This window comes from Grus americana, chromosome 20 (genome assembly GCF_028858705.1).
Source record: "Grus americana isolate bGruAme1 chromosome 20, bGruAme1.mat, whole genome shotgun sequence".
Lineage (NCBI taxonomy): Eukaryota > Metazoa > Chordata > Aves > Gruiformes > Gruidae > Grus > Grus americana.
The window spans coordinates 8,081,610-8,108,192 of NC_072871.1; the positions used below are offsets into that span (position 1 = coordinate 8,081,610).

Consider the following 26,583-nt stretch of genomic DNA (forward strand, 5'->3'; position numbering starts at 1 on the left):
CAAGCCAGTGGCCAGCATGTGCCCGGGCAGGGAGTTCACTGGCCGCCGCATCTGCGCTGTGGCCAGGAGTGAGCGTTCACGTATGGTGAGGGCTTGTAGATGTCAGTTGTTCATCTAGGCCATGTCACAGCGTGGGCTAGGGACGCCACGTCTGAAGTGGTCTGAACTCAAGCTTGTATTCCCAGCGTTTGTGCCTTAAAGTGACATGTAATATGGTCTTGGGTTTAACGACGTAATTGTGTTGCTTGGATTGCTTTTGACTGCCAGTTGCTTTTAAAAATATTCCAGCTGTGATATTCATATAGAGCTCTACTCCCTGATTAAAATTCTCAGTTGCCAGATAAAAAGCTCCTCCTCCTGTCTAAATAGCTTTGCAAAACAGGTTTTTTCCATGCAGTGCAAATCTCCCCCGGTGGGTGCCGAGCAGCTCTCAAATTTCTGTGCTAACTGTCTGCAGTGACATCTACTGACATGAGCAGAGATTGACTGCAAGGTCTAAGGGCAAAATTTACTGATGTATTAATCCAGTACCTCTTCTATTATATTGTCGTCATCTCTGCTTCCCTGGCGATGCCGCTGTCAGTATTTGGCGGGCGGTATCTGCCGCAACCATCCCCACGCTGTTTGCAGCGTTTCCCCCAATGTGGACCCTCCTGCGGGCCACGGCCAGGACAAGCACCCCGCTATCCTAAACCTTGCCCTGAGAACCTGTGCCGTGCTGCTCATAAAAATGCACGTTACTTATGTTTGAAATAACCCTGTGCGTTAATAGTGCTGCTGAAAAGCTGCTGTTATTTCTCTGAGTGTTGTTCTTCCACTTCTCCTTAATGATTTGTTCCGTCTGCCATCGGGACGTGTATGAAAATGACATTGCAAACCGTTTCTCTTGTGTGCACTGCGAAACGCCTCGCAGATCCTTAATAATGAGCAGTTGAGGAGCTCCGCAGGTACATTTGCTCATTTTTCTTTTTTAATGATGAACACAAATTGATCAAAAATAAAGATAAATTAGGAAATTCCTTACACACCTTGAATCTCGATCCATTTTCTCCATTTTTGTCTCTGCCTTTCTAAGGGAGTTTGCTCAGTTTCTCCTTTTAACTTTGTTAATTGTCGTGCCTAACAAGTCCTTTGCTTGAAGCTAACAAAAATTGCAGTGAGGTGCCTGATGATGATTATTTTGTAAAAATGCATGTGCATCTGTCTTGCAGAAATGCTGCTCATGGATTCTCACTTATTCAGGTGGACAGTATGAAGGTCACCATGAAGGATATCTTACAAAAGGCCTTAAAGAGAAGGAAGGGATCACAGAGAGGCTCAGGTGGGTTATTTATCGTATTTTCTAGAGGGTAGGGTGTTTTTCCATGAGCATATTTTATATCTCTCTCTAACTGTTGTGAAAGATGCTCCATTTTTTTCCGTGGGTATTGTGATTTTCAGCACCACTCAAAAGCAGTTCTGTGGGCAGGTTTGTGTTCTAGATACTGGCAAAAGCAGGCAGTGGAGGAGCTGCGTAATGTTTGCTGCAGAGCGATATATCCATTACTGCAAATATTTATTTATGATAACAAAGCCATTTGCATTCAAGTCCAGCTAGTGGGAATTTGAGACGATGGGTGGAAGTACAGTAAGACCAGTCTCTGATAGAATTTGTATACTTTTAATTTATGTAAGAAAATGATGCGTAGTATGATTTTAAATAATTTAAAGGGTTCATTGTTACTTGTAGAGAAAAAGAAAAATTTGCTTTCTGCAATGTTGTCAAAACAGTACTATTATAATTAAGACATACCAACATTTAAAGAAAGAAAATTTACAGTACTTGCATTTATATTTTAGAGCAATGCTTTTCCAGGGTTTATATGTGCATTCACATATATGTTAGTGTATATATATATTTCAAAAGTATAAGGATGAGGGATCTTTCCAGCAACAAGAAATAATTACTGTGAGAAATTGCACAGAGTCTTGTCACACAACAAAGGAACTTTAATATAAACCTATCTATACACTAGGTAAAGATAAGGATCTTGTCTTTGTAAATGAATGAAACCTCCTTATATACCCTTAGTTTTAACTATGGGAAAAGAAAATAAAGCCTGTTCTCTTTAGAAAAAGTAGTTCAGTGCAGTTTTTAAACGAGTGTATAATCTGTCATGGATTTAATTAGCTATCTTCAGATGAGAGCTGAAGTTTTAATAAAAGTTAGAAGAGATAACACAGTGAAGGACACGGATGAGCTGTCTCAAGGCCATATTCCAAGGGAACGATAAGAGCTGTAAAAAATGGCAGAGGAGAGCAATTGAATGAAGCAATGAAAATCTGATTCTCGTAAAAAAAAAAAAGGGGGGGGGGACGAGGGGGAGAGCGAGAGAGACGCTGGTAGGGGTGGTTGTAGATGAGACCCGCCAGCGTCTGCAGCAATTTGGCTGCTGGCCAGGAGTCATTGTTCACCCTCGGCTGTGGCGGCTCCGTCCAGATGTGCCAACTGCACGTTTCGGCTTTTGCCAGCTGACTGCGCCGTTTGATAACCAGCTCTCTGGATGCCCATCACTGGCCGCAGAGATAGAATTAAATGATGATGATCTTCCCACAAGTTGGGAGAGGAAACAATGCATATAAATCTTGATTTCATCTCAGCGTGAGAAGTCTTTATCCATCATCACTCATAATGAACAAGTCGTTAGCTGCGATGAATGGTGTTCTGTTTTTTTCAAACACCTCTTTTGTTCACTTTTTGGGTGACTTTTATTTATTTCCTGGGGTTAGATTTCTCTTCCCTGAAGGGAGGTGGCTAAAGGATTCACTTAGCTCAGTCTTTAAACTACTTTCCTCCTTCGCGTAACAGATATTTTACTCTTTTTCATTTGAAATTTGGTTTTGCTTTTATTTTGTTACTTTTGCTCAGTAGTTTAGAAATGGAACGGACTTGTCATTTATTCCTTCAGCTCATACATTCATTTCTGCTGTCTTGGCACTCCTGCTCAGAAGCCTTAGTAGTAACAGGATATATAAGCATGTATGTATTATTTGGGGTTTTTTTAATTATATAGGAAATCATTCAAATTTACTTTTTATAAATTATCCATGTGACATCTCACCTCTGAGATATGACCATCATCCCTGCTGTGGCTATAACCGCAGTAGAAATCATGACTAAAAACCTTCCGGTTACTTATAGGGATATTTCCTTTTGAACATGTAATTGGATTTCTTGAAATAGTGGGTGTTGGTTGCAGATTTCAGTTTAAGTTTGTGTATAGGTGCGTCCAGAATTAGGACCTGCAGATGGAAGCTTCATGAATTGGAGTCACTGCAAGAAGAGTGATCACTTTAGGGAAAGGGAAAGGTTTCTCCTTGAATTCCCATATTAATGAATTTCATGAAGGAAATACTTTTTTTTTGGTTTATTTTTTAAAAGTTGGTGAGCGCTCATAATACATTATTGAAATTGTCATGTAACACTGTCACATGGGTGAAGGGGCTTCTCAGATTAGGTATTTATGTATTAAATTGGTAAATCACAAATTAAACGTTTTTATTAAAATTATCTTCCCTTATCCAAAACTGCCCTTCTTACCAATTACTTCCCTTACCCAAAACTGTGATTCATCAGTCAGCAGACCTTGGGGGTCGGGGGGTTTGGGAGGGTCTTGCCTGTCATCTTTAAAGCAGCAGAAATTGCAGGTGTCTGCACCAAGGGATGCGAGGGAAGTCTCTCCGGCCCCGTCGGCTGCGGGAGCAGAGCGGGTGGGAACGGGATAAAGCACAGGGAGAACCCAGGACACCACCACAGTGGGCATGGATAGACTGGAGCGGGAGCAGGAAAAGATTTTGTCATCATCATTCATCTGCCACCAGATTCTTCATATTTGGAGTGGATATGCCTCTTGCTTCCATTGGGAGATGCACAGATAAATGGAATTTAAGATCAGACTATTAGCACAGTACGGTCCTGTGCCATTGTAGTTCAAGTCATTATTAAGCAGTGGATTAGGATGTCAAAGTTCTGAATAAAAGATAAGACATAATTTAGGAAAAGCATTTCTTCTCATTCAGCAATGCTTCCTTTTAGGTTGATTGTTCTGATTTTTAAGAAGTACTAACCAAAAATAGACTTAACATGTTTATTTAAAGCTTTTGTAATAGTTTACTAAAACTGAGATGCCTGTGAACTTTTCTGCACATTTTCAACGTCCCTCCAGACCAGTCTTCACAGGACAAATTAATTTATTATGTTTACAGCTTATGCTGTTTTCAAGTACGTGTATAAGAAATTGCTTTCTGACCTATTTTCACCACTGACTTACATGACATTTTTCAAATTGGTGCTATGTCTGTAGGAAAATGCAATCCTTGGGCGGCTGTTGTGGGTGAGGAAGAAATTGAAGAATTTCTGTTGTATAGTCAGGAAGGGTATGTTCCAGCCTGACCAGGGCTGAAACACTAGACTAGTTTTCTCTAATTATTTTATTCAGCCAGCAGTCCGCAGCTTACAAGTAGGTTTTTCAAGAAGCAATTGAGTCACAAGTTCCTGAAAATCCACGCACCTTGGTCACCTCTGTGAGTCGATGACTTTCTGAGCTTTTCTGTTTGCGAGGTTTGTTTCAAAGTGCTGCTACCGTCCCTGCAGCTCCCGAGCCTTGCCTACCCCGAGCACGAGGCCGATAACGACGCGGGAAGCTCCTGTTGCTGAAGGGTCACGCAGAGCCCGGCTTTCCGCACGTTCTGTTTCAGCCCGTGCACGGCATTCGCGTAGCTGTAGTGTGAACTACCCCTGCAAAAAACATCAGTGTGTTTATTTCAAAATCCCTTTTGTTGTGAAGACTAAAGCTGAATAAAGACTCTTGACTGCAACTTAACTTCAAGACAAAGATTATTTGTTGCAGGAAGATATAGGTCAGTAGAAAAAGATAGAAGTGGGGTACAACCTTTGTTTCATAGAAAGCGGCATGAAAAAAGTGGAAGCAATATTCCGATTGCACCTAGCTGTATTTAGTTATTATGTTAGATAAAACCATTGCTAATATTCAAACTATTTCACATTCCTTGCAGTTTTCCTTTCTTAGTGTCACAGCGCTTTTGCCGTAGGCGTATGGACTGACCATTCTTAAGTAATAATTTTTGAGTCAATCAACAGGAAACGCAGGTGGTAAAATAACCTGTATGCATTATAGCTGAGAGAACCGCGGCCCTTAAGTCGTTTCGTAGAGGACATGGTTGTACTGAAGCCGTGCACTGGGAGCCCAGTGACCTGTCCCACAACAGGCAGCAGCAGGGGGTTAATGGGAATACTGCATCATCTCTTGCCACGTGCCCAAATAACCAACTGGAAGAAGTGCAGGGGAATGGCTGCAAGTTGGGGAAAAGCCTCTAACAACCAGTCAGTGCTTCGTACTGGAGAAGATAAATCTGCAGAGGAAATTGTTGAGGCAGATGTTTAATTAGTTGGAGTCAGGCTGGATAAATCAGGATAGGAACTGTCTGTGCAGATACGCTGGTGTGCCTTCCTTTTCTCAGGGCTGGTTTCATTGTCTTTAAAACTAACTGTTCTTTTTGCGTAGGAAAGAAGCAGGAGAACCAGCCATCCAACCTCTCTGTTATTGTAATGGATTCCCTTGTGTGCACTCATAAAATAGGAAATGTAATTGATGTTTTCTTATGGTAATGAAAAATAACTAAGTAGAATACTTTATCATCAATTTGTTTAACCTATTGCGTGCTCAGCAGCATGTATCGCACATGCATATTTTACATGAGAGCTGGAAATAAAACACTCTTGGTTGTGGAATGAGCTCCCGGAGGAGACTGGTCTAATCTGGCAATGGACCACCTTGAGGGGGGCTCAGTGGAATCTCTCATATGAGAGAGTTTTCCCAAAATAGCCAGAATGGGAGGGAAGGAGACTAGGGATGGAGTGCTGTCCTAACCACGGCGGGCCGCAGCAGCGAGGAGAAGAGCTGGAAGCTCCCGTCAGTGCTGCAGGGACCTGGCTGTGTGCATCACGTTGGCCTGGGCAGCGCGGAGATGCTGCGATAAAGCCCCAATATCCACAGGGAATTTAGGGATTGCTTTGTATAAACTTGCCATGTCTAGATGTCTTTGAGAATGTTTTTGAACATTGTGAGCACTCCGGCAGCTGATGGTTTAAATATAAAATTGGTCTGCAATGTGGCAGATCTACAGAAAGGGAATCACATGCTTGAAATCATGAGCAGAACTTCTCGTTCTTCCTGAATTTATCAGGGAAAATGTCAGATATGATGCTGTCTGGATTTTGGCCAGATATAATAATGGAGTCTTGAAAAGCCTTTTTAGAAGGTGAGATTGGAGTGGCTTGGTACTTGGTATAATTCTGCTCCCTAGAAATAAGCAAGAGTCTTAATATTAACTTCAAAACGGGGGAGATTTTAGGTGTGCTTTTAAAATCCCACCCTCGTGTTTTGTAGAGAAAGTTCTGTAGGTTGTACAGATCATGTTGCATAACTGTAAAATACCATTATCGATATAACTTGATTTGCTTTACCGCTGAGCGATTTTCCTACACGCTCAATCTGGTCTGCGTTTCTGCTGGTCTTACTTTTACCAATGCTTAGTGTTACCCAGTTAGCCTAGGAATTTAGGTTATGGTAGGTGTACGTTTTAAATCCTACTTTTTAGGAGGGCTCACAGTTGGACCAGGGAAAGCGGGGGTTTTCCAAGCTGGAATGCAGAGGCTCTCCTGTTCAGATGCTGCAGCGGAGCTAAGGCTGGGTCTGGCAGCACCCCGCGTGTGCAGCAGACAAGTAAATCTCATCGGGCTTTTTAGGTCTGCACGGAAGCCCGCATTCAATATTTTCGATAAAATATGTTAGCGTGGTTTACAATTTTAAGAACACAAGAAACATGATGACTTCATTCTTGATACTTTGTGTATCTTGATGCCATGGTAATTCTCAAACTAAATACGTGCAGGAAGTATATGTGCACTTGAAAGTTATCTGCCTCGCCTTTGAGCTGTCTCGTTCCTTTTGCTCTTCAACAAATACATTCTCTGGGATGCCAGTTGCCTTTTCTCCAGAGCTTGAGTGAATGAACTATAAATACTAATGTAAAGTAAATAAGAATGCAGAGAGAATGTGTACAGAGGCTGTGTTTTCAAACAAATTAAGCATTGGTGTCAGTATATAAAAACCGAATGTTCTTAGAAGGAAATGAGAGGCAAAACTAAACAATGTAAAACGTTGAAACATTAGAATAATCCTGCCTGTTTCTGGTCCATGTCAGCCTCTCTTCATTTGAAATTTCTTGTGAACAGAGAAGCCTTGTCTGATTAATCTTGTCTGATTTTGAGTAGAAATTCTTTGCAGGGTGAACATGCTACTGATTATTATTTAATAGCTGCTTCAAGCTGCAAACATCCCTGAACCAGAAACGCTCAATCCTTTTAAGAACAAAATGCTATACAAGTTTAATTGTTATAAACAATACCTTCTGCCAACATTTCACAGACATGACCTGTATTTTCCGTAGGTTAGAGTGAGAGTTATTAACTTAGTATTCTCTTCAGTTTGGAGAAAGACTAATACTTTTTCTATAAATGAAAACAGCTGCTTTACAATAACATTCAAGTCCCTAACAGCTGTCAACTAGTGCTTTTTGCATTCTTTAAAATGTGCAAAGTGACCAAAAATAGTCTAAAATAATCTTACTAGTCTGGATAAGTGTATTATCTCACTGCCACAGGAAGCTGAATAATAAGGAGAGAGAAAAATTCAAGAAACAGGGATAAGACATAAAAATAAAAGCCTCCATGTTATATTGTAGTCTCTACAACAGAATCAAAGGAATTACAGTTGCAAAGGCCAGCTCCATCACCAGGTAACTCAGAGCTGTGGCAAGCAGCACAACCTATTACCAAACCGTGTTCTGTAGCGGTTCATTGTTCCTGTATTTCAGATTTGTTCACACGGAGCTGTTAAGTTATCCTTCAGAACTCTGGGAACAGAAGCTCAAACTAAAGAGCGCTGCTGCAAACATGAGGCTCATCTTCCATTCTGAAAGCAGCAAGGGAAAACAGATCTGAATTTTGTTTGAAAATTCAGTTTCTAACATATCAGTCTCAGCCCCGCTTTTAATGTCAAATTTCATGTCTTAAACGTGCTTCTGGAGCTGTTTATAAACACATTTTATTCAAAACTTACACAGCAGAGAAGCAAAAACTGCAATACAAAGATACAATTTGTGTGAAAAACCACTTATCGTCAAGCACCCCGCCAGGCCCAAGGGAAATCGCGCAGATGCCGTAACACCGAAGGTTTTCGTTTAAACCTGTCCCATGGTTTTCCTATTCCTGGAGTGTCTCAGCAGTTGTGTTTGTAAATACTTGGCCTTGATGCTGTGGTGCCGTATTCGATTTGTCTGGTTCCTGCGTCCCGCGGGTGCTAAGGAGAGCTGGCGTTCCCGCGGTGCGGGGCAGGGCACGGCAGCTCCGTGTCCCCGTGGCCGGAGGGAGGGAGGCGAGCGGGTTGGGGCGGCAGCACCGGGAACGCGGCGCTGGCTGCAGGCAGGGGCGGCTGGCGGAGAAGAGGCAGGACGGGAGCCGTTTATATCACAAATTTGCTCCCTCCGTGGAGCGTGTCATCCTCGGTTCTGTGGGCAGATACGTTCCTGCGGGGTCCCCAGCGAATCTGGTGCCTGGAGCCGGGGCCCGGGGTCTCTGTTGCATGGTCAGAGCGGCTCTCCCGAAACTGTGCCTTAGACTTCAAACACAAAATCTGCTTCCTGTCATGGACACATCTCTGGTTTAATTTCTAAATTATTGAAAATTAGGTCTTTAAAGAAATGTAACACTGTTTAAAAACATGTTTAAAAATATCCCTAATAATCCCCAAAACAGAATATAATTCTTGTATGTTCCTAAATAGATTGAACTCCATGGACTCTTGTGTTGGCTGCCTTGAGATTACTGTTGGCATTAATGAAAAACCTTTTCTTGTTACTCTCCATCAATAAATGTTTTTCTTTCATCAGAGCATTACGACTCTGATGCCGGGCTGCGGGGAGTTCCCGAGGGACCTTGCTGTGAGCCTGCGCTCTCAGCGGGAGTGGAGGGCTGGGGAACCCATCTCTGTGCCCCCCCGGGGACCCTGCCTGGCTCAGGGCAGGGTGTCCCTGTCCCCCCGGGGCACCCAGAGCTGCAGCCGCCCGTTGGAGCCGGGCTGGTGGCTCTCCTTTCCGCTCCCCTTTCCAAGGGGGTGGTTGCATGTGGCAGGAGTAGACAAAGTATGGGGAAAAGTGCGAATTCTGAGTGTCTTTCGGGTGGTGCCTGCTCTCCCAGTTCACGGTGGGAGTTATCGGGGTGTTGGAAGGCGCAGGGGAGGAGGAATTCGCGGGCTGTAGGTGTTAAGGCCGGGCAAGAACCGTTCAGCTCCTTCCCGACGCAGGCCAGCGCGCTGCACGGGGCAGCTGGAAACGGAGAATCCCTCTCCTCAGCTGCTCTTGCTGCTGGGTGAGCTGTCGGTCCTGCTTGGGTTTTGCTTCCTCATCGGGAATGGGACAAAAAGAAATCACTGGGAAGGGGGAGAGTGTATTTTTATTGCATATATATATTTATATTAAAAAGGTGAAATAGGAAGATAAACTGTAAAACCACAGCCCTGTGATTAAGGCATTTTTAAGAGATGAACCACAATTAGAATATACTGTCATTAAAGTTTGATACTGTCATCGAATGATGGTAACTGAGGAGTTTAAATTTAAAAGTAAATATGTTAGAGTAGGCGATGCATATGTTTGCTCTGACTCTTAAAGAGATGGAAGCCCCGGCATCTGTGACAGTGAAAAGCCAATTAATTTGTATGTCCTTGTGTTTACATGCATGCTTTTCTGCTTAATGGTAGTTTTGAGTTTCTTTGGCTTTCAGTGCTTTGTTTTGGATAATTATAGCATCCCTGCGGAGTCTTCTGCCCCTGGTTATGAATGGCTTTACCTGGAAACACTTCAGAAATCCTGGTTTTCCTTGCACTAAGCTTTTTATATTAGCAGGATTTAACTCGAAAGAGTATCAATGTTTGTAGATCCTCGGTCAAGCCTTTCTCCTGCTTCCTGCCCCCCTTTCACCAAAGAGGCAATGTAGTAAAAAAGGTGTAAGTGTAACCGTACAGCCCCCAGCTGTCCCAGCTTTCTCCTCGCTCTGCAGGTCCCACGTGGGAGCGGAGAGGAGCTGGCCGTCGGGTCCTGTGCCGCTCCTCGGAGGGGCTCGCTGCTGCCGGGTTGCGGCCACCCACAGCCCTCCTGTTCGGGTCTGACCTCGCTCGCTCTCTGCGTGATGTGCATTAGGGAAAGAGGAAGGATTCCTCGCTCGGCTTTTTTGCAGCAGATTTTCCTCAGCAGGATCGGTGCTGTGCAGGGTGAGCCCCTCTGTGCCGGAGAGGATGTGATAGAGGCTGCTTGAAATGATTTCCCTCTGCCTACAAACTCCATCTCTGTTTTGCAGCAGTAATAATTTATTTCAGCCAGCCCTTTCTCACCAGCCCGCTGATGCTGAGCAGACACTGACATGACGGGGGGACGGGATGTTGGTGTACGTGGAACAGCTCATTGGGAATAAAGTTTGTGAAATAGTTTGTCAGAACAGAAATAGCTCGTTAGTCCTGTGCGTTTGGGCTGATGGGATTCTGGACATCAGCCTGAGTGGTTGAGGAAAATTTTTCATGCCTGGCCTCCGAAATGAAAGTGAAATATTGAACTGAGTCTATTTTAGAGCTGTTGGTATTGAAATCATACATTTATTGGTTCTTCTGGATTGGTAATAAAGCTGTAATTTATGTGACATTTTAAATTCTGCAGTTCAGTGTTTGGATGACAGAGACTTTTTGTTTATTTTATCCACTCTGGTGAAAGAAGATACTGCTGATACACCAGGTACATTCATGGGACCATCTCCTTCCCACCAGCTTTTCGTGAAGCCTGGAATGCGCCCGGGTGGCTGGATTGCCCCTTGCTGCAGTGCTATTACTTACACGTCACTAACCGGGGGAAAGCACCTTTCTCACTGTCTAATCCAAGTCAGTAAGGTAGAGCCCCGCGTTGATCTGCATCGCAAATAACCACCTGAGCTTGAGTTGCAGGATGTTCACGTCGGTGCCGTCTTTTAGGTAGCAGACTGGGGAAGGGACTTTGGGGGTGATACCTGCAGTGCATATGGTAACCCCTACAGCTGCTTGCCCTGACACTGTGTCTTAAATTTGTGATTTAAAAAAATATATCTGTATATTGTGTTTCTGCTATAGGTACATTACATTATAGATCAAACATGATAATTTCTTTCTCCTTTCAGCTTTATTTAGAGCTATATATCGCTAATGCAAAAAGAATAAAAGTCTATAGTAGCAATTAAATAAAGCACTTCTGTTAATATTCTGCAAAAACTGGTTTGCTGCCAGTTATGCTGTATGTTTCCTATTCTACTAAAAAGCAATCCATAAATGAAGTGTTTGTTTCTTTTTAAGGGGCTTTTGACTAAATTCTTTAATTTCACTGGCTGTCAAGGTAGTGTTAAGTAAAATGGGTTTGAACTGCTGTAGTTTTTGTGTACTGGACTAGATGTCAGAAACCTTTGCCATCACTGGAAATTCTGTCACTCTGGATTTACTATCTGTTTCCCACAGCTGAATTCTTAAGCAGTGTGATTTAACACCTTGGCTCTCCATCAGCCCGTCCTGGCATTTATTTGAATGCATTACACCACTGGTTTCCATAAACTATTTTACAATTGTTTCATATAAATGACTGTTTATTTCTACAAAAACCATCTGTATTTCTGCGGAGAGCAGCAGATAACTGTATGTAAAATTCAGTAATGTCACAACAGTGCAAGTTAAGAAGAAACAGATTGGACTAAAAAAAAGTCTGATGCTTGTGCGTAACGTTAAAAGTTTGTTTTCACTATTTAAATATCTTTATTTATTAACCAGTATTTGCATTTGTAATGATAAAATCTTTATTCCACTTCAGAGGTGTTGAGGGGCTTTGGGGATTTTTAACGGATAAACAGATTTCAGATGTCCTCATAGCAGTAGGATTTGAGATGTAAACATTCTGGCTTTACAGCTATTTCCTCTCAGACTGTTTACATATTTTCTGTTGTTTTATTGTCATTGCCAAGCACACAATGGAATCCTTGCCCCTTCTGTCATGGCCTAAGAAAAATCCTACAGGAGGAGGCCGGAGACCTCTCTGTTGTCCATGCCTGTGCTCCCCGCCGTGCATCGGTCCCTCTCCTCCTTCAGTCCTCTCTGGTTTCCAGTCCTTGCCCAGCGTTCACCTTCTGGCCCAGGCTGTGGTCCCACCGCCGCCTCTCCAGCGCCAGCCTGCGCCCAGGCAGAGCTCCCGGGGCGGCGGTGCCGTGGGGCAACGATGCTGTGGGGCAGCAGTGCCGTGGGGCGGCAGAGCCGTGGGGCAGCTCTCATGCTCCCAGCCAGCGCCCACGGAGCATCCACACTGAGCCGGTTTAGTTCTTCCCTGCGCTGCCCGTGTGCTGGCAGGGGGGAAGCCAGAATCCAGTTCTCTTACACTAAGTGCGACTGATGCTTTCTGACAGACTATTTGAAATGATAGAAATACATAAACCTCCTCTTTTTTATGACCTTGTAATAGCTGCAACATATTTCCAGCAAATATTTTCTATAGCAATAATAAAAAAGTGATAACAAAAAAATAAATATAAATATAGTTTAAACTCAAAAGAAATCACACTTTCAAAACCTAGGGCTGGAGCAGAGAAGCAATAAATCATGTATCCTTGTGAAAGGAGAAACTTGGAATAGCAAAGTACCACAGACATCAACGTTAAATGTTTATCAACTATTTTCTTGTGACTACTTTCCTGTCTTACTTCTGTATGTGGACGGAGCCTGAAGCACAGCTCGTGTTCACTGTTGCTTACTGACTGTCTGCCTGGCGTCTCCCGCCCTGGCTGTTAGGTGATGGCTGCCTAACCCTCCTTACGTTTCTGATTTTTCCTCTGTTATTTTGGAATCACGGTCGTACACGCAGGAGCACTCCAGCTCCCACGTGCCCAGCGATGCTGCGTGGCAGCATGTTCCCACGCTTTCCTCCCAGTTAGCGCGAGTTGATGTGACGCGTCCTCCGTCGCCGCGCTGCACCTGCACTGCTTGTCCCCAGCGCCGGCTCTTGCGTGGCGCAGGCTGGGTGGGAGAGGCGGGCGAGGGAGCATGACGGCGGCTGGGGCTGGGGCTGGCCGTGCGGGGACGTGGAAATCCTCCTAGAGCACCATGTAAACTTCTGCCGTTGTTTCGGGTGATGTGATGGGCCAAAGTACCACGTCCTTCAGCACCACGGGCATGCAGGTGGCCTCCTGGCTCCTAGCGTAGCGTTTGCTGGCTCACTAGGGACAGGTCTTCCTCTGCTGTAAAACCAGAGGAGTTTTACTATTCCGCTGGAATACGGCGGCGTGCGTACCCCTTTCTGCAGCAGGCTGCAGCAGATCCTGCATTTGGAGGCTGAAGATGTTCTTGCGCCAGAGCGTTTCTGCAGAGTTGTCGGAGGAGCTGTTGCTAGGAGAGAAAGTTTTAAAACTAATCCACAAACCACCCTGAGCAGACAGAAGTCCCCGAGGGATTTGGTAGAGGTCAGATGCAAAGATGCTGAACTGTTAAATCTGATGTATAATATGTTGCTTGTATCTGCTGCTCTCAGGTGTGGATGGTGGCAAGTGTTTGTAGAAGGAGTTCAAGGAGAGACCAGTATGCTTTGGCTTCCTTACCAGCAAACTGGAATTGTAGCAAAGAGCAGAATTAATAGATGACATATGGACAAATGCAGTATGCTAAGTTAAAAAATGGGCATAGCTTTCGCAGAGCAAGTTGTGCCTCCGAAACCGGTGAGCCGTCTCTGAGGAAGTCAGAGACCATCTGAATAAGGATGATGTGTTTTATATAGCATGCTTAGATTTCCAAAAAAGATTTGACAAAGGCTCATAAGGCAATTAAGCTGTCACAGGATGAGAAGGAGGATCCTCGCATGGATTAATAATTGATTAAAAGACAGGAAACAAAGAATAGGAATAATGGCCCTCCGTTATTAGTAACTAGGTTACTGGTGGAGTTCCAGTGGAACTGGTAGAACCTGCATTGTTCCGTTAATGTGGGGCATGGAAAAGGATGTGAATGCTGATGTGACAAAATGTGTTGTTGATACAAAAGAAGTAAGAATAGTGCAAATAAAAGCTGTCTGAAGCGCTGCAGAGGTATCTCACAATGCTGAGTGACAGGACAATAAAATGAGAGAGGGAATTCAGTGTCAATGCAAAATAATATACATGGTGAAAAGCAACCGTAACTATATGTATACAATGATGGGCTCTAATTACCTTCCATCAGTCAGGAAAAGTATCCTGGAGTCGTCTCGGGTAGTTCTCTGCACCTTCAGCTCAGTGCTTAGGAGCAGTCAGAAAGACAAATGGAACATCAGGAATTAGGAAAGGAGTAGAAAACAAAACAAAAAGCTTTATTGTGCCAGTCCATAAATCATCCAGTGCCCACATCTTAATTGTTATATTTTATCTCAAAAAGGATAATATAGAAGTAAATTGGTGCAGAAATGGATGAGTGCGAAACTGGATGAGACATGTGAAATGAGGAGTAGATGCTAAAGAGAGGAGATCTTTGCTAGTTTGGAAAAGACATGGCTGGGTCCCAGAGAAGTCTATGAAGTGCGTGTGGTAGGGACGGTAAATTGGGAGGGTTTTATCACAGTTGTTCATGAGACAAGAACCGCGTGCCTCAAAAGCCGTGGGTTGGCAGGGGCTCTTTGAAACAAACGGGAATTCTTTTTCTCACACAGTGCAATAAATTCTGGAGGTCAATGTTATGGAAATCAGAAATTCAAAAGTGTTTTGAACAAATGCATGGACCATAAAGGGAGCAGAAACAGCTGACAAAGAGCATAGCTGGAACTGGGGTTTTTGTGAGAATTATAGGAGCTCTTGAGAGGGAGGTAAAGATAAGGGATAAATAGGACGTAGCGATGCGTTTTGTGGCTGAGACTAACACTGTAAAATATAGGTTCAGTTTTAAAGCATTTGAAGGTTTTTGTTTATACTGGTCTTTTTAGTTTAGGTTTGACAACTCTGCAAACATTACATATTGAGGTAAGTCTCTCTATAATCTTCATTTTACCTGATTAACTAGTTTGGAGATGGGTTTTGTTAAAGCCTCATTCTCTTTTTAAGTGTTAGTGTTTGTTTATTGTGCAGATTCAACCCCTGACCGTGGTATTCTTCATTGCTATTGAAAGTTAATGGGGGAAAAATTGCATTCCAAACATTTGAACCTGTAGTAGCCATGGCTGAACTTAGTTGATCTCTGGTGATCGGTTCAATTTAGTTACGATTTTTAGCCATTAGGCTGGGGCTGAATGATGGTGATTTGGTTGAGGCCAAATGTCTGTAGAAAATTGGCTGTTTGATAAGAGCCCTGTTATCAGAGGGGGATACTTTCTCATTTACATTTAGATGAGTATTGATTATTTATTTACTCAGAGAAGTGAGATTCGTTCCCAATCTTATCTCTCTCGTCTCTGCTTGTCAGCAGAAAGAGAGATAGAGCTCCTGACATCAGCCCAAGATAACAGCACTTTGTAGTGAAGATAAAAGTTGGAATGGGCCTTTTTCTAGTCTTGACTGAAAGGATAAGTTTTAAAAATTAGAACTGATGGGTCATGCTTTCAAAACCCCATTCTGAAGGCTTTGCAGCTTAAATGGCAACAGAATTGGTTTGTTGTTATTCGGATGGCCATTCGCCTTTTGTAAGAGAGCTGCTTAATTTGATTATGGGTGGGATTCTTCCTGGGGCACCTTTGTGTTGCACCGTAGGAAAGCTGTGGATGTAGTACTGGGGGTTGTAATTCCTGAAAAACCTCCCTCTGTTTGAGGGGGGATCTTGAAATAGAAGTGCAATGGGTATCTGTAGGTAGAAGCCACGGTGAGAAAGGTTAAATGGGGATCTTAGCAGAAGGACGTGCCTACAGAGAATGACCTCGGCAGCGAGGCGTCCAGGAGAGCAGCAGCGATGTCTGTCGGTCGGGGTGAGCCCCGATCCTCCGCAGCTGCTGGTCTGTCGGTACACCGAAACAAGTCTAGAAGTGAAAAATTGCTGTTGCTGGTAGTATTTGCAGCGTGCGGTTTAGGCACTCGCTCCTGCACGCGGGACACTTCACCGCTTGTGTGGCCCCAGAACGGAGAAGACCCAGTGCCTCAGGGCTGGTGGAGGAGACCCAGCTCTCATGCCCTCCCCGGGGCCTGGGGTGCCGCCGGGGCCCCGAACAAATCTCTGCTAGTTCCTGAGCACAAAGAGTTTGCTCGACGGTGTCACCACTTCCCTTTCAGCGTTTTGTGGCTGGTTTCAGACCGCTGCCTCGGTTCCCTCCTTGCTCCCCAGACACACGAGCGCTCGTTTCTCCAGCCCTGCTCGCCTTAACCCGGCAACGCTTTCTCTCTCTCCAACTATCTGTGACAAAATGACAGAACTAGCAGAGGGCTTCGTGTTCATTACCTTTGTCTTCTGGGTATTTTGCCCTGGTGACTTCCTTTGCAACGCACTTGCTCCCAGCTCGGTGGTGGAATATAATACACATGATTTACTCTCTGCCCTTGCTCCAGCGAGCAGCGCTGGGTGAGAGCCCTGGTTGCAGCCGCAGCCCGATGCCGCCGGCTGCGGGATGTTCTCGAGCTGCGGTCCCTGCCGCAGCGGGGGAGCTCGGCTTGGGTCACGGGCCAGGACCATCCGTGCCAGGATTTTAAAGGTTTATTTTACAACCGTGCAGAGAATTTGCATCAGATTACAGAAATCCATAAAATCCAGCTTTGGTATTGCCACTTGAAATTTTGTTGAAAATCCCCGAGCAGTATTCTGTTAGGAGACCATTAAATTACCTAATATTTCTACTACAGTGACATCATTTGAACTTGTGAGGGAAGTCTGGTAGTAAAACTCCTCCACAGAATCAGCCTAACGTTTTTCATCTGTTGTAAAGTAGAGGTCAAGTAAATGTGTTATTTAAAAGTAGATAGTGTCTAAAAATCTATTTACACTTTTTTTGTGAATTTCTTAGTATTTTCTGTTTTAAAGGCATTATTCATATGGAAGGCCACCTCGGTTTCTGGTCTGTAGCTCTGTTTGATTGCTTTATTAGCAGACAGTTAATACAGTCTTAACACAAACTGGATAAAACAATTTGCCTGATCACAGAATTCTCAAGTTGCTCCAGATAAAAGTCATGCTTTGCCATCGGCATGGTGGTCATGGAGGTTATGATGACCGATGGCTCTCTGCAGGATGGTGGGAAGCTTGTTGGGCTCGGTGAGGATTGTTTCTGAGATGGGTGATGTTCTTTTGGGTGGATCCAGCTGGTGGAATCGGATCCACACGGAGGGACGGTAAACTGCTGCCAAGCTCTTGCTTTTAACCTTGTCCCTTTGTCATCGTGTGCGTGTGATTCTCTGATCACGTTAAGGCTTTGGTACCATTGATGTCTGTCCTTTCGGCCCATCCCACTGTCTTGGAAACGCAGGGACGGGGCCATCTCTGTGCTGGAGAGCTGCGTGTGTATAAATAGAAATAATGTAGATGGATAGGTGAAGCTATAACACTTAAAGGTGTGGTTTATGGAACAGAGCTGCTTGGCTCATCACACGCATCTTCTGGGTGCGCCCACCCGAGAGGGCACTGGTGGAGGGACCAGGGGGCTGGGGCAGGGGCTGGGAGCGGAGCAGGAGCTGGTAGGAGCACTTGGAGCTGGGGATTTGGTACCAGGTTCCAAGAACAGAGACATTCAGGTGGGAACCAACGGTTCTGCTGGCTTTGTCATCGCTAGGAGTCGTTCAGCATTTGGGTGTCGTTTGGGAACCTCTGGAAGGTACCTGCAAACGGACAAAGCAAGCGGGGTTTGCTGTCACTGATTCTGTTTTTAAGCCTACACCAGTTTTTAAATACAAATTGATTTACCACTTTAATATTTGTTTCAATTCAGTATATTTTGTTTCAGCCTAACAAGCCAGGCCTCTGTTTATTTAATTTATTTTAAATTTTTAATCGCATTTCCAGTAGCTGGGAGAGGAGAAGCGGTGGTGCCGTATGTATTTACCTTTCTGTTGTTTGTGCTCATATGAGACGTCTCTGCCGTTCCTTGAGTGCGGGTTATTCTGTAAACGCCTCGACCAGCGACACGTGCAGCAGCTGATGGCGCTGGGCAGGGAGCGGCTGCGCTTTCCTCCCGAGGCCCGCAAATCGCTGTGTCCGCGCCGGCGGCCGGGGGCTCCGTGCTGCGGGGAAATAACCTTCCGCTTGGGGAGCAGAACGCGCTTGGGCCGTGCAGCGAGCGCTTCACGTGGCTTCTGGGGAGACGAAATGAGAAGCCGTAATTGAAATTCTGCTGTAGTAAATTTAAAATTAATTGGCTAACAAATTCCATTTCTTAGGCATGCCATCTGAGGCTAAAATACTTAATTTTTTTATATGTTTTAAATATTTCATCATATACTATCATAATTCAAAGTCAGGAAACATTCAGAAATATTTCAAGTACTGATAAAGAGGGAATAGATTTCGTTATTTCAGTTCTAGGTTTTTTGTAAGACCTGGTTAAAGGTGCTTTGCATCACTTACATTTTCTTCAGGTATCTGTTTAGCGTTATTTTACCGGGTTATACAGAAATTACACAACTGAGAACTTTGTGGCACCACGGCTCTTGGGTGCAAGCAAGAGTGCTCGGGGTGCAGCGAGGAGGGGAGCACGTCTGCCCCCACCAGCTCCCCGCTTCAGAAGTGGCTTTTCCCGGGGTCCCACCTGGGGTTTGGCTTACCCGGGTCACCCCTCTCCGCCTGCTGTTGGGACAGCGGGCCTGGACCTGACTTACAGGGGTTTCACCTGCAATTGCGTCAGTCTGTTTGTTTTTTCAGTCCAGATAAGGCATATAGCTTAAGGGTCCATGCAACTAAAAGATTTTTTTTTTTAAGAAGTGGCCTAATTGTTGTAAAAACAACAGTACATTTTTTTAATACATTTTCCGTAGTTGGAAAGCAGTTTTTTAAGCAGTATCATCTTTCCTTCGGTGATTGGGTTTGAGAAGAAGGAATCTTGAAGATCTACGGTTGCACGCAATGTATATCAAAATAATTCATTTGAAGCAACAGCACCTGTACGTGCTTATGTTTGATGCAGTTCAATGTTAACAGAGTACAGACCTCTGGAAAAAGATAAAATCCATCTCTCGATGACCCTTTCTGCTCCTTGCAGCCATTGAGCTGCTGGGCAGTGCCAAACTCCACCCGGCACGTTGTCTCGAGTCACTGGAAAGCAGTGCCAGTCGCTGCTGGTGTCAGGAAATCCTCACCCCGCGCTTCACAAGTGCAGCCTTTGGAGCAATGCACCGTTGGCAGAGGTAGAAATAGCCAAATTGGGTGTCACGGAGCTGGTTTTCACGACAAAATGCAGTTCATAAAAGAAGGGCCGCTTTCCTTCCCAGGTGTTTCTCAGTGCAGACACCCCCGAGGCTGCGACAGCCTTACCTGCGCAGCCGGGCTTTTCCGGGCTTTCCACGCCTGCGGAGGGTGTGAGTGTACGTCTGGTTGAGCCCCCACTGAAGAAACAGGCTTAGATCCCAAGCCGGAAGAGTGACGGGCTCCGGTAGGCAGGGAAGCTCCGTCGGGGCCAGCTGGGACTGGTGGGGCTGGGCTGCGGGGAGCTGCAGCCCGGGCAGCGCGGGACGGGCTCCATCCCCAGCAAACAGCAGCTGGGGCAGCGTTCGCAGCAGCCTGTCTTCAGTCTGGAGAGAGCCACAGAGAGGGCAGCGCGGAGGGGAGCCAACGTATTGTGCCTTTTCACATCAGGCAAGATGCCCAGATGATGCACCAGGGGCTGCGCAGGTGTTTCTTACAACCGGCAGTACCCTGACGTGCAGCACGGGCAGGGCATTTAATACACGCTCATCCAGTGTAGGAATAATACGGAAATGTTGGACAGGAGTTTGTCGGGTAGCGTTGTTAGACAGCTGAATATGTTGGGTTTGTGATAGGGCCCTCCCGTCGGCAAAGAGCTTCGAAACAAACATCTACCTGCCTTACTTCTAGGCTATGAGTAATCTCATGTTAGCTGAACGTGATAAGCCATCACTTTGTTAGAAAACAGATGATTTTACAAGTTACTTTATGTTTCAGGTCCTCAGTATCGGCTGGAGAAGCAGAGTGAACCTAATGTCCCAGTAGATTTAGACTGTACCTTGGAGAGCCAGAGCACTTTGGAATTCTGCCTTGTCCGGGAGAACAGTATGTTTCCCCTTTTCACTTTTGCTCTTGTAAATTGCTTAAACTCACATAAGTTATGTATTTTGGAATACAAGCTGTACTGTCTGGGCAAGTAAGTTTTGACGAGACTCTCTTTCCTGAGGCACTTCTCAGTTGTGCCAAAACAATATTCCAGAGGGAAATGATGGATTTCATACCTTCTAGTAAATAGTCTGCATCCTGTTTATCATTTCATGATTAATCTTTTTCTGTTAAACTCTGCTCTGTAAAGTTATGACTAATGCTGAAAAACACTGGAAATATGAAACTTTTTCTGTTGCAGGCATTGCTTAGTGAATACAGTGATTGCTCTGCAGTGTATTTTGCTATGTCAATACGGCTGTTAGAGGCACTGAGTTTTTTCTAATAGAACTTAAAGAAATTAACCATGCGGATATAACTAGAGCAGTTTGATGATTTTTAAAGTGCTAGACAAATAATCTTCTCTCCAGCTATGCTCAAATATTTTTATTATGTTACTGGTTTAATGGTCTTAATATTTCCTGATTTCTTTACAAGGAATTACACAAAACTTAAAAAAAAAAAATTAACATTGATTTGTGTTTGTCCTCCATAGCATTTTGGTCTGTCCTTCATTCTTTCCAACAGTCATGCTCTCAGTTTGGGGTTTTTTTTCATTCCATTTTAATTCAGCTGCAAAAATGTTTTTTGTACTAACAAGGAAACCAGTAGCATTTATGCTCTCAGCCAAGACCATGCCCAGAGTGTTTGCTGCAAACAGACATGGTAAGAGCCCGTTCCAAGTAGTAGAAGAGGTTTTTCTTTCTTTACAAGGATTAGCCATTGCCATTTATGCTTTTTGGCTATAGCATTTCGTATTTTATCCTAGAGTGACAGCAGAACATCCCCAAAGTACCTCCTAATCCCCATGGCAAGTAGGAGACTCTGCTCCCATTTAAGGAATAGCAGAGGTGAGACGCTGCTGCCACGAGCTCTCTGGTGGTACGTCAGTGCTGGAGCGGAGATTAAGCACTCACAGTTTTGGCTGCCGTTCTCTGTAGAGTGGGACTTGATCCCAAAATATTCTCGATGCTCCTGGTTCATTTCTTCATGAAACGGTTCTAAGAAGCTGTAGGAGGGAATGCAGCAGAAGGTGGCGGGGTGCTGAACATGAGGAAGTGGGGCAGTGTGAACCTCGCTAATCACGTTGCACTCTTCCACAAGCCAGAATTCCCCAATGTCTGCATCCCAGCTATTATTTTTTATCAATTTTTAATCTATGAAGAGATGCATACTAGTCATACTTGCATAGGTTTTGCACATTATGATTAAAACCAGCATCTTTTATTCCAGGCTCTTTAATTAAAAGTATATTGTATGTACTGGGTTTTTAACATGTTTTCATCATCTGCAGAGGAATCCATGCCGTGGCTTGTAGCTACATCTACTGATGCTCTTAGCTCTCACGAGTGACTAGGTTCAGGTTGCACCATTACTTTAACAGTAAATCTGTTCTGAGTTTGTCAGTGGTTTAGCAGGAGACATTTGGTCTACTCTGCATCGGTAGCAAGTGCTCCAGGAGACCCTCAGCGGCCTTGTCTCAAAATGAATGTCAGTCGTAACATTCCCATGAGGGAACGCTTTTCCCTTTCCCTGAAGTCCTTGTGCAGCGACTGCTCCTCTCCCCTCCTAGGCGAGGGGACACACAAGCCAGTTCCTCAGCAGAACAGAACGTGGGAAGGTGTAGGATAGATCCTTGAGGCCGTCAAGTCAAAAGGGCTCTTAATTCGTGAGCTCTCCTGGCCCTCGTTAAGCAAATCGATGGTGCCCATCTAAGACCTCCCCTAGGATGGAGATTTCCCGTACCAGGGAACCCCCTGGGCTGGACCCTGAGGCACCCCGTGCTCCCCATGCTGCTGCAGCCGCAATGGCATCGCAGTGGTAGGTGGTGGTTTTTTGTCCCATGTGTGGGTCTTGTGTTCGTCAGCCAGCACCCGGAACGTGGAAAAGCAAAGGCAAAACAGACACTTTGTGGAGTTCAAGAGCAAGTCACTGTTTTAGTTTGTTCAGGGTAATCTAAGCAAAATAATAAATGCCTACATGAGTTCTGTTTTCTGCTGCACTGTTGCTGAATGTTTTCTGAATTGATACCAAATAAGGGATGCAGGAGAAATCCTCTGCTTATAGTTTCTCTCCGAAAATGTGGGTGAATTTAAAGTGATCTTCCATTGTCCCTGCTGGGGGATATATGTGAAACACCCATGCAGTTAACTCTCCACACGCATAGATGTTCAAGGACAATACAGTATATAAGATCAGTCATAATTCATGCACTGTACATAGCCTGGTTCCCCCAATACACAATAAGAAATTGGATTTTGTAATGCTTAAGGAGCTATCTTTTGGCGTGGCATTAGAATAGAAATATTGACAGTTTTGCGCTATTAATAAAATAATAGCTCGAAAATCCTAACATCAGAATGAAATACTCATTTTGTGCATTTTGTTTTTACGTAAAATATTTTTAGCTTAGATATGCCAGTCAGGAAAAATTCTGTTATAACAGCTAGTATTTTTAAGTGTGCTCTTCATATTCATTTATAAATATATATATATGTATGATGCCAAACATCTGCTAGTAAAATAGCTGCCAGTTTCCTTTGGGCAAATAGAAAGTTTGTATTTCAGGGTATTAAATGAAACAGAAAGCTTTCCATTGTTAAGAAATATGTATGGAGAAACCCCCTATCTACCCAGCATTTACTAATAGCATTCAAACTAATAAAGTGTTTCCAGTATGCAGAACTTTTTAACTCACACTAAGATTTATCTTTAAACTAAAAGCCTGCACTTTGTAATGTGAAATGCTTTTATGTGTAGTAGCAAACTATTCATGGCTAATTTAGTTTTATTCTTACCATCTTACTTCTGGAAAGTTCCTCTTTCTCATTTTATCATTAGATAGTAATTAGTATTCAAGGGAAATTGGTCTTAATATATTAAAATTGGTTTAGTGCCTTTAGACCTGTACCAAAGCCAATGTCTTATTGGAAAATGTAATTGGGGACTCTGTGTATGTAATTAATTGTATTACAATTAAGAACTTTCATTAAGCAATATACTAGTACATTAAAGTAATAAGGGACATTTTTGCAACACAGTTAATTTTATATTTTGTTGTTTTATCAAGGAAATACAGGTTCACTTGCTCTTGAATAGGCTACATACGGCATTTCAATATTCTGATATTACTAATGTGTCATTTTTATATGTCCTCTAGTGCTTACAGGAGTTCCTTTTGGATAAGGCTCCTTGTTTTAGCTTCTGACTTATTTTCAGATTCATATTTCTGGTGCCTGTTGTTTCATTACTGTTTGTCTCATCTGAAAATCAGGATGTTCTATGAGGAGATTGGGCTGAGTTAGAAATGTAACTCTGTATTTCACAGTAGTTCAAGTACTTGAACAAAAATACTACTTCCATACTGAACCTGGTTTAAAAAAAACACAAAGCCAAGTAAAAAAAACCCAACACAAATAGAGTAAAGATCTTCAGCTGCCGTTTCCAGGCTGGGAAATATGTCGATTTTCTGGATGACCATCAAATGCAGAGACTGCAAACTAGTGCCATGACTGTGACTTCTAAACCACAGTAGTACGTCACCACAGTGCCCATCTTGAAGAGTAGAAGTCTGTAGCCTTTGATAGCATTTTTGCTTTTTATTCAGCTTCTGTGGGCAGAAAACACCATTCTGTTTTTTTTAAGTCGGAGGCTGTGGTTCACTGGTTTGCATGGTTTTGCTGCACAAGCAGTCTGAGCAGAGATGGAGAGCAGTCCCACTGCTGTTGGAGTCAGAGTCCCTCCTCTGGTGAAGACGAGACAGGAGAGTTGAGAAGAATCAGATAAAGAAAAAAGACGCATAGCTGTATGGAACGCATACGCTTCTGTATGGGATCTCCCTCTGTCCAGCACCGTGCGTTCTCACACGGTGACTTTGGTTTTAGGGATTTAAAATGTCTGCGGTTCTGTCCAGGAGATGGAGTCTGCAAACACAGACTGCCTGTGCTCTCCCCTGAACCGACCCAACTGAATCCTAACCTACGTTGCGCTTGCAGTTCAGCAGCGTGGGGCAACCGCTGCCATGTCTGCACGGCCCCGAGCGCGGCAGGGTGCTGTTCTGCCAGGCTGCCTCTCGCTGCTGCGGAGTACAAGCAATTGTGAAGAGCAGAGCTGGTAAAAGGTGGGGGGGGTTGGTCTCGGAAGTTATCCTGGCAGTGCCCGGTGCAGTGCCGAAGCCGTGGCTGCTGGTGCAAGGCGAGCTAGCCGGCTGTGTGGGCAGCAGGCACTGCCTGCTCTGCCCCTGCAGGCAGCTCCCGTGCTGCCGGCCCGAGCCCCGCGTCGCTGCGAGCACCAACCTCGTTGTGCCCCGCATGCGTGCTCCGAAGGGGGACGGGTGGCACCAGCCATGGCATGCCAGGACGCTGGGAAATCGGGAGACTCCTGCTTAGCTGTGCCCGGCGTTGCTGTCCCTGGCTTGGGGACGTGGGGCAGAGGCACAGGCTTCCTCTCGGCTGTTCTTTTCCTGCTCCGTTCAGGGATTTTCCTACCTTCTCCAGTAGTTAAACCCCTATCCTGGGCTAAGGGGAATGCCTCCCTCGTAGCTGTGCTTTGCACTTCGTGCAGGTTCTTGTCTTGTGCCTTGTTTATCCCACACCTGACTCCAGCTTTTTTCACTTTTTCTTTCACAAAGTTAAGTCCTTAATTAGGTAGACTATAAGGAAAAAATTGCAAGGAAGGTCATTGCAAACTGAGTCCCCATGCCGTTCTGAGGAGTTTGTTTCTGGAATAGGAATCTGTTCCTCCCAGGACCGAGTGGTCTTTCTGCTGGAGAGCCGTATTGCTCGGTCGGCTCTTGGGCTAAATAATAGACCTGGAGCATCCACTTTACTTGATTGTCTTCCCAAGCAGAAGCTTTTACGTTCAAAAGCCACACTGTGATCTCCATTACAAATACCCTGACAGGCCTGTAAATATTTGACAGGTTTATTCACAGCTGCTTGCATGTGGAAAATATTTTTATGATTTTTTCCCCCAATCAGCTGGTGGAGATGCCTCTTCCCTCCGCTGCCGAACGCCGGCAGTCTCGCAGACATCCTCGCAGAGCTGCGGGGTAAGAGCAATATGCCAAGTTCTGCAGTCAGGTTTTTCCCTGCAGGGCATTTCTCTCTGTTGTTACTGATATTACTGCTATTATCCAATGCACCCTCAGGGGTCCGCATGTCTTGCCATCTTTAGACAGATGATCTGTTTTGATGGTGGAGTTCCTGGCTGCTCTCCCAAGAGCAGCAACTGTAGAAATTCTGTAAACCTGAATCCATTCACAAAGCTTCATAAAACATAGTCGGCAGAGGTTAAGAATACGCGGAGGATCTGAAAGGCTTCCAGAGCAAAATCCCGCTGTTCGGCTGCTCGGGCTGCGGCAGTTAATGCTCCTGCAGCTCAGACGCTGACGAAGTGCTCACGATTTTAGTTACAGTGACATTTTTTTTCCCCTGGATATGATCTGGCTACTTTTCCTTCTAATACTTTTAATTTGGGTGTGTGAAATCTGAGAAGACTCAGCTCCATAGTAGCCGTGTAAAGTCGAGACGTGGGTGCCCACCTTGCCGGCGATCCGGTGCAGAGGGCGAGGCTGGGAGACGGGGCAGGGTTCCTATCCAGCACCCTCCGAGCCTTGGTCTTGTGAGGTGTTTAAGAACGTTTTGCAGATGTGGGGACGAGGTTAATATGTTGCCGTTCTTTGTGTCATTTCTGAATTTCTTACCGGTACCGATTCAGTTTGTCTGGTGGTGCTAACGCTTCTTTACGTACACCCCTGGACTTACAGCCCCGCTGCATACAGCGCTGCCCGTTGCACAACGCACCTGCCATCGGGAACGGCTCGGAGGAGGCGGCTGCTCTGAATCCTAGAGGGGGGCCTCGTTAGGGCAGCACTAACGATCTCCCCTCCCTGCGGATGGGGGGGGACTCAGGGTTCCCCCAGCTGTAACCGCCTGGTCCCGCCGTGCCGCGGCTCGTGTCCCAGCACAGCGTGCCGTTGTGGCTGCGTGCTGCGGGGCCGGGGCCGGCTGCGTGACTGGGGGCTGTGCCAGGGCTGAACGGGCGTTTCACTGGTTTCCGGGGGTGCAAGAGGGTCCCGGTTCGCTCTCGACTGCAGGATGCCCCCGCCATCCTCCTGCTTTGCTTTCAGGCACCGCCGTGCCACAGTGTTTCAAGA

General features: G+C 44.9%; 1 protein-coding gene across 3 annotated transcripts in view; it reads left to right on the forward strand.

The window, feature by feature from the left end:
- Positions 1-26,583, forward strand: part of MAPKAP1 (MAPK associated protein 1) — a 106,578-nt gene that overhangs the window by 57,798 nt on the left and 22,197 nt on the right. For 2 of the 3 annotated variants that reach the window (XM_054848420.1, XM_054848421.1), the window contains exons 7-8: positions 1,212-1,321; positions 20,220-20,327. In XM_054848420.1, the coding sequence (XP_054704395.1) occupies positions 1,212-1,321; positions 20,220-20,327 (218 nt within the window). The remainder of the gene's footprint in view (positions 1-1,211; positions 1,322-20,219; positions 20,328-26,583) is intronic. The other variant, XM_054848422.1, reaches the window with a different exon arrangement.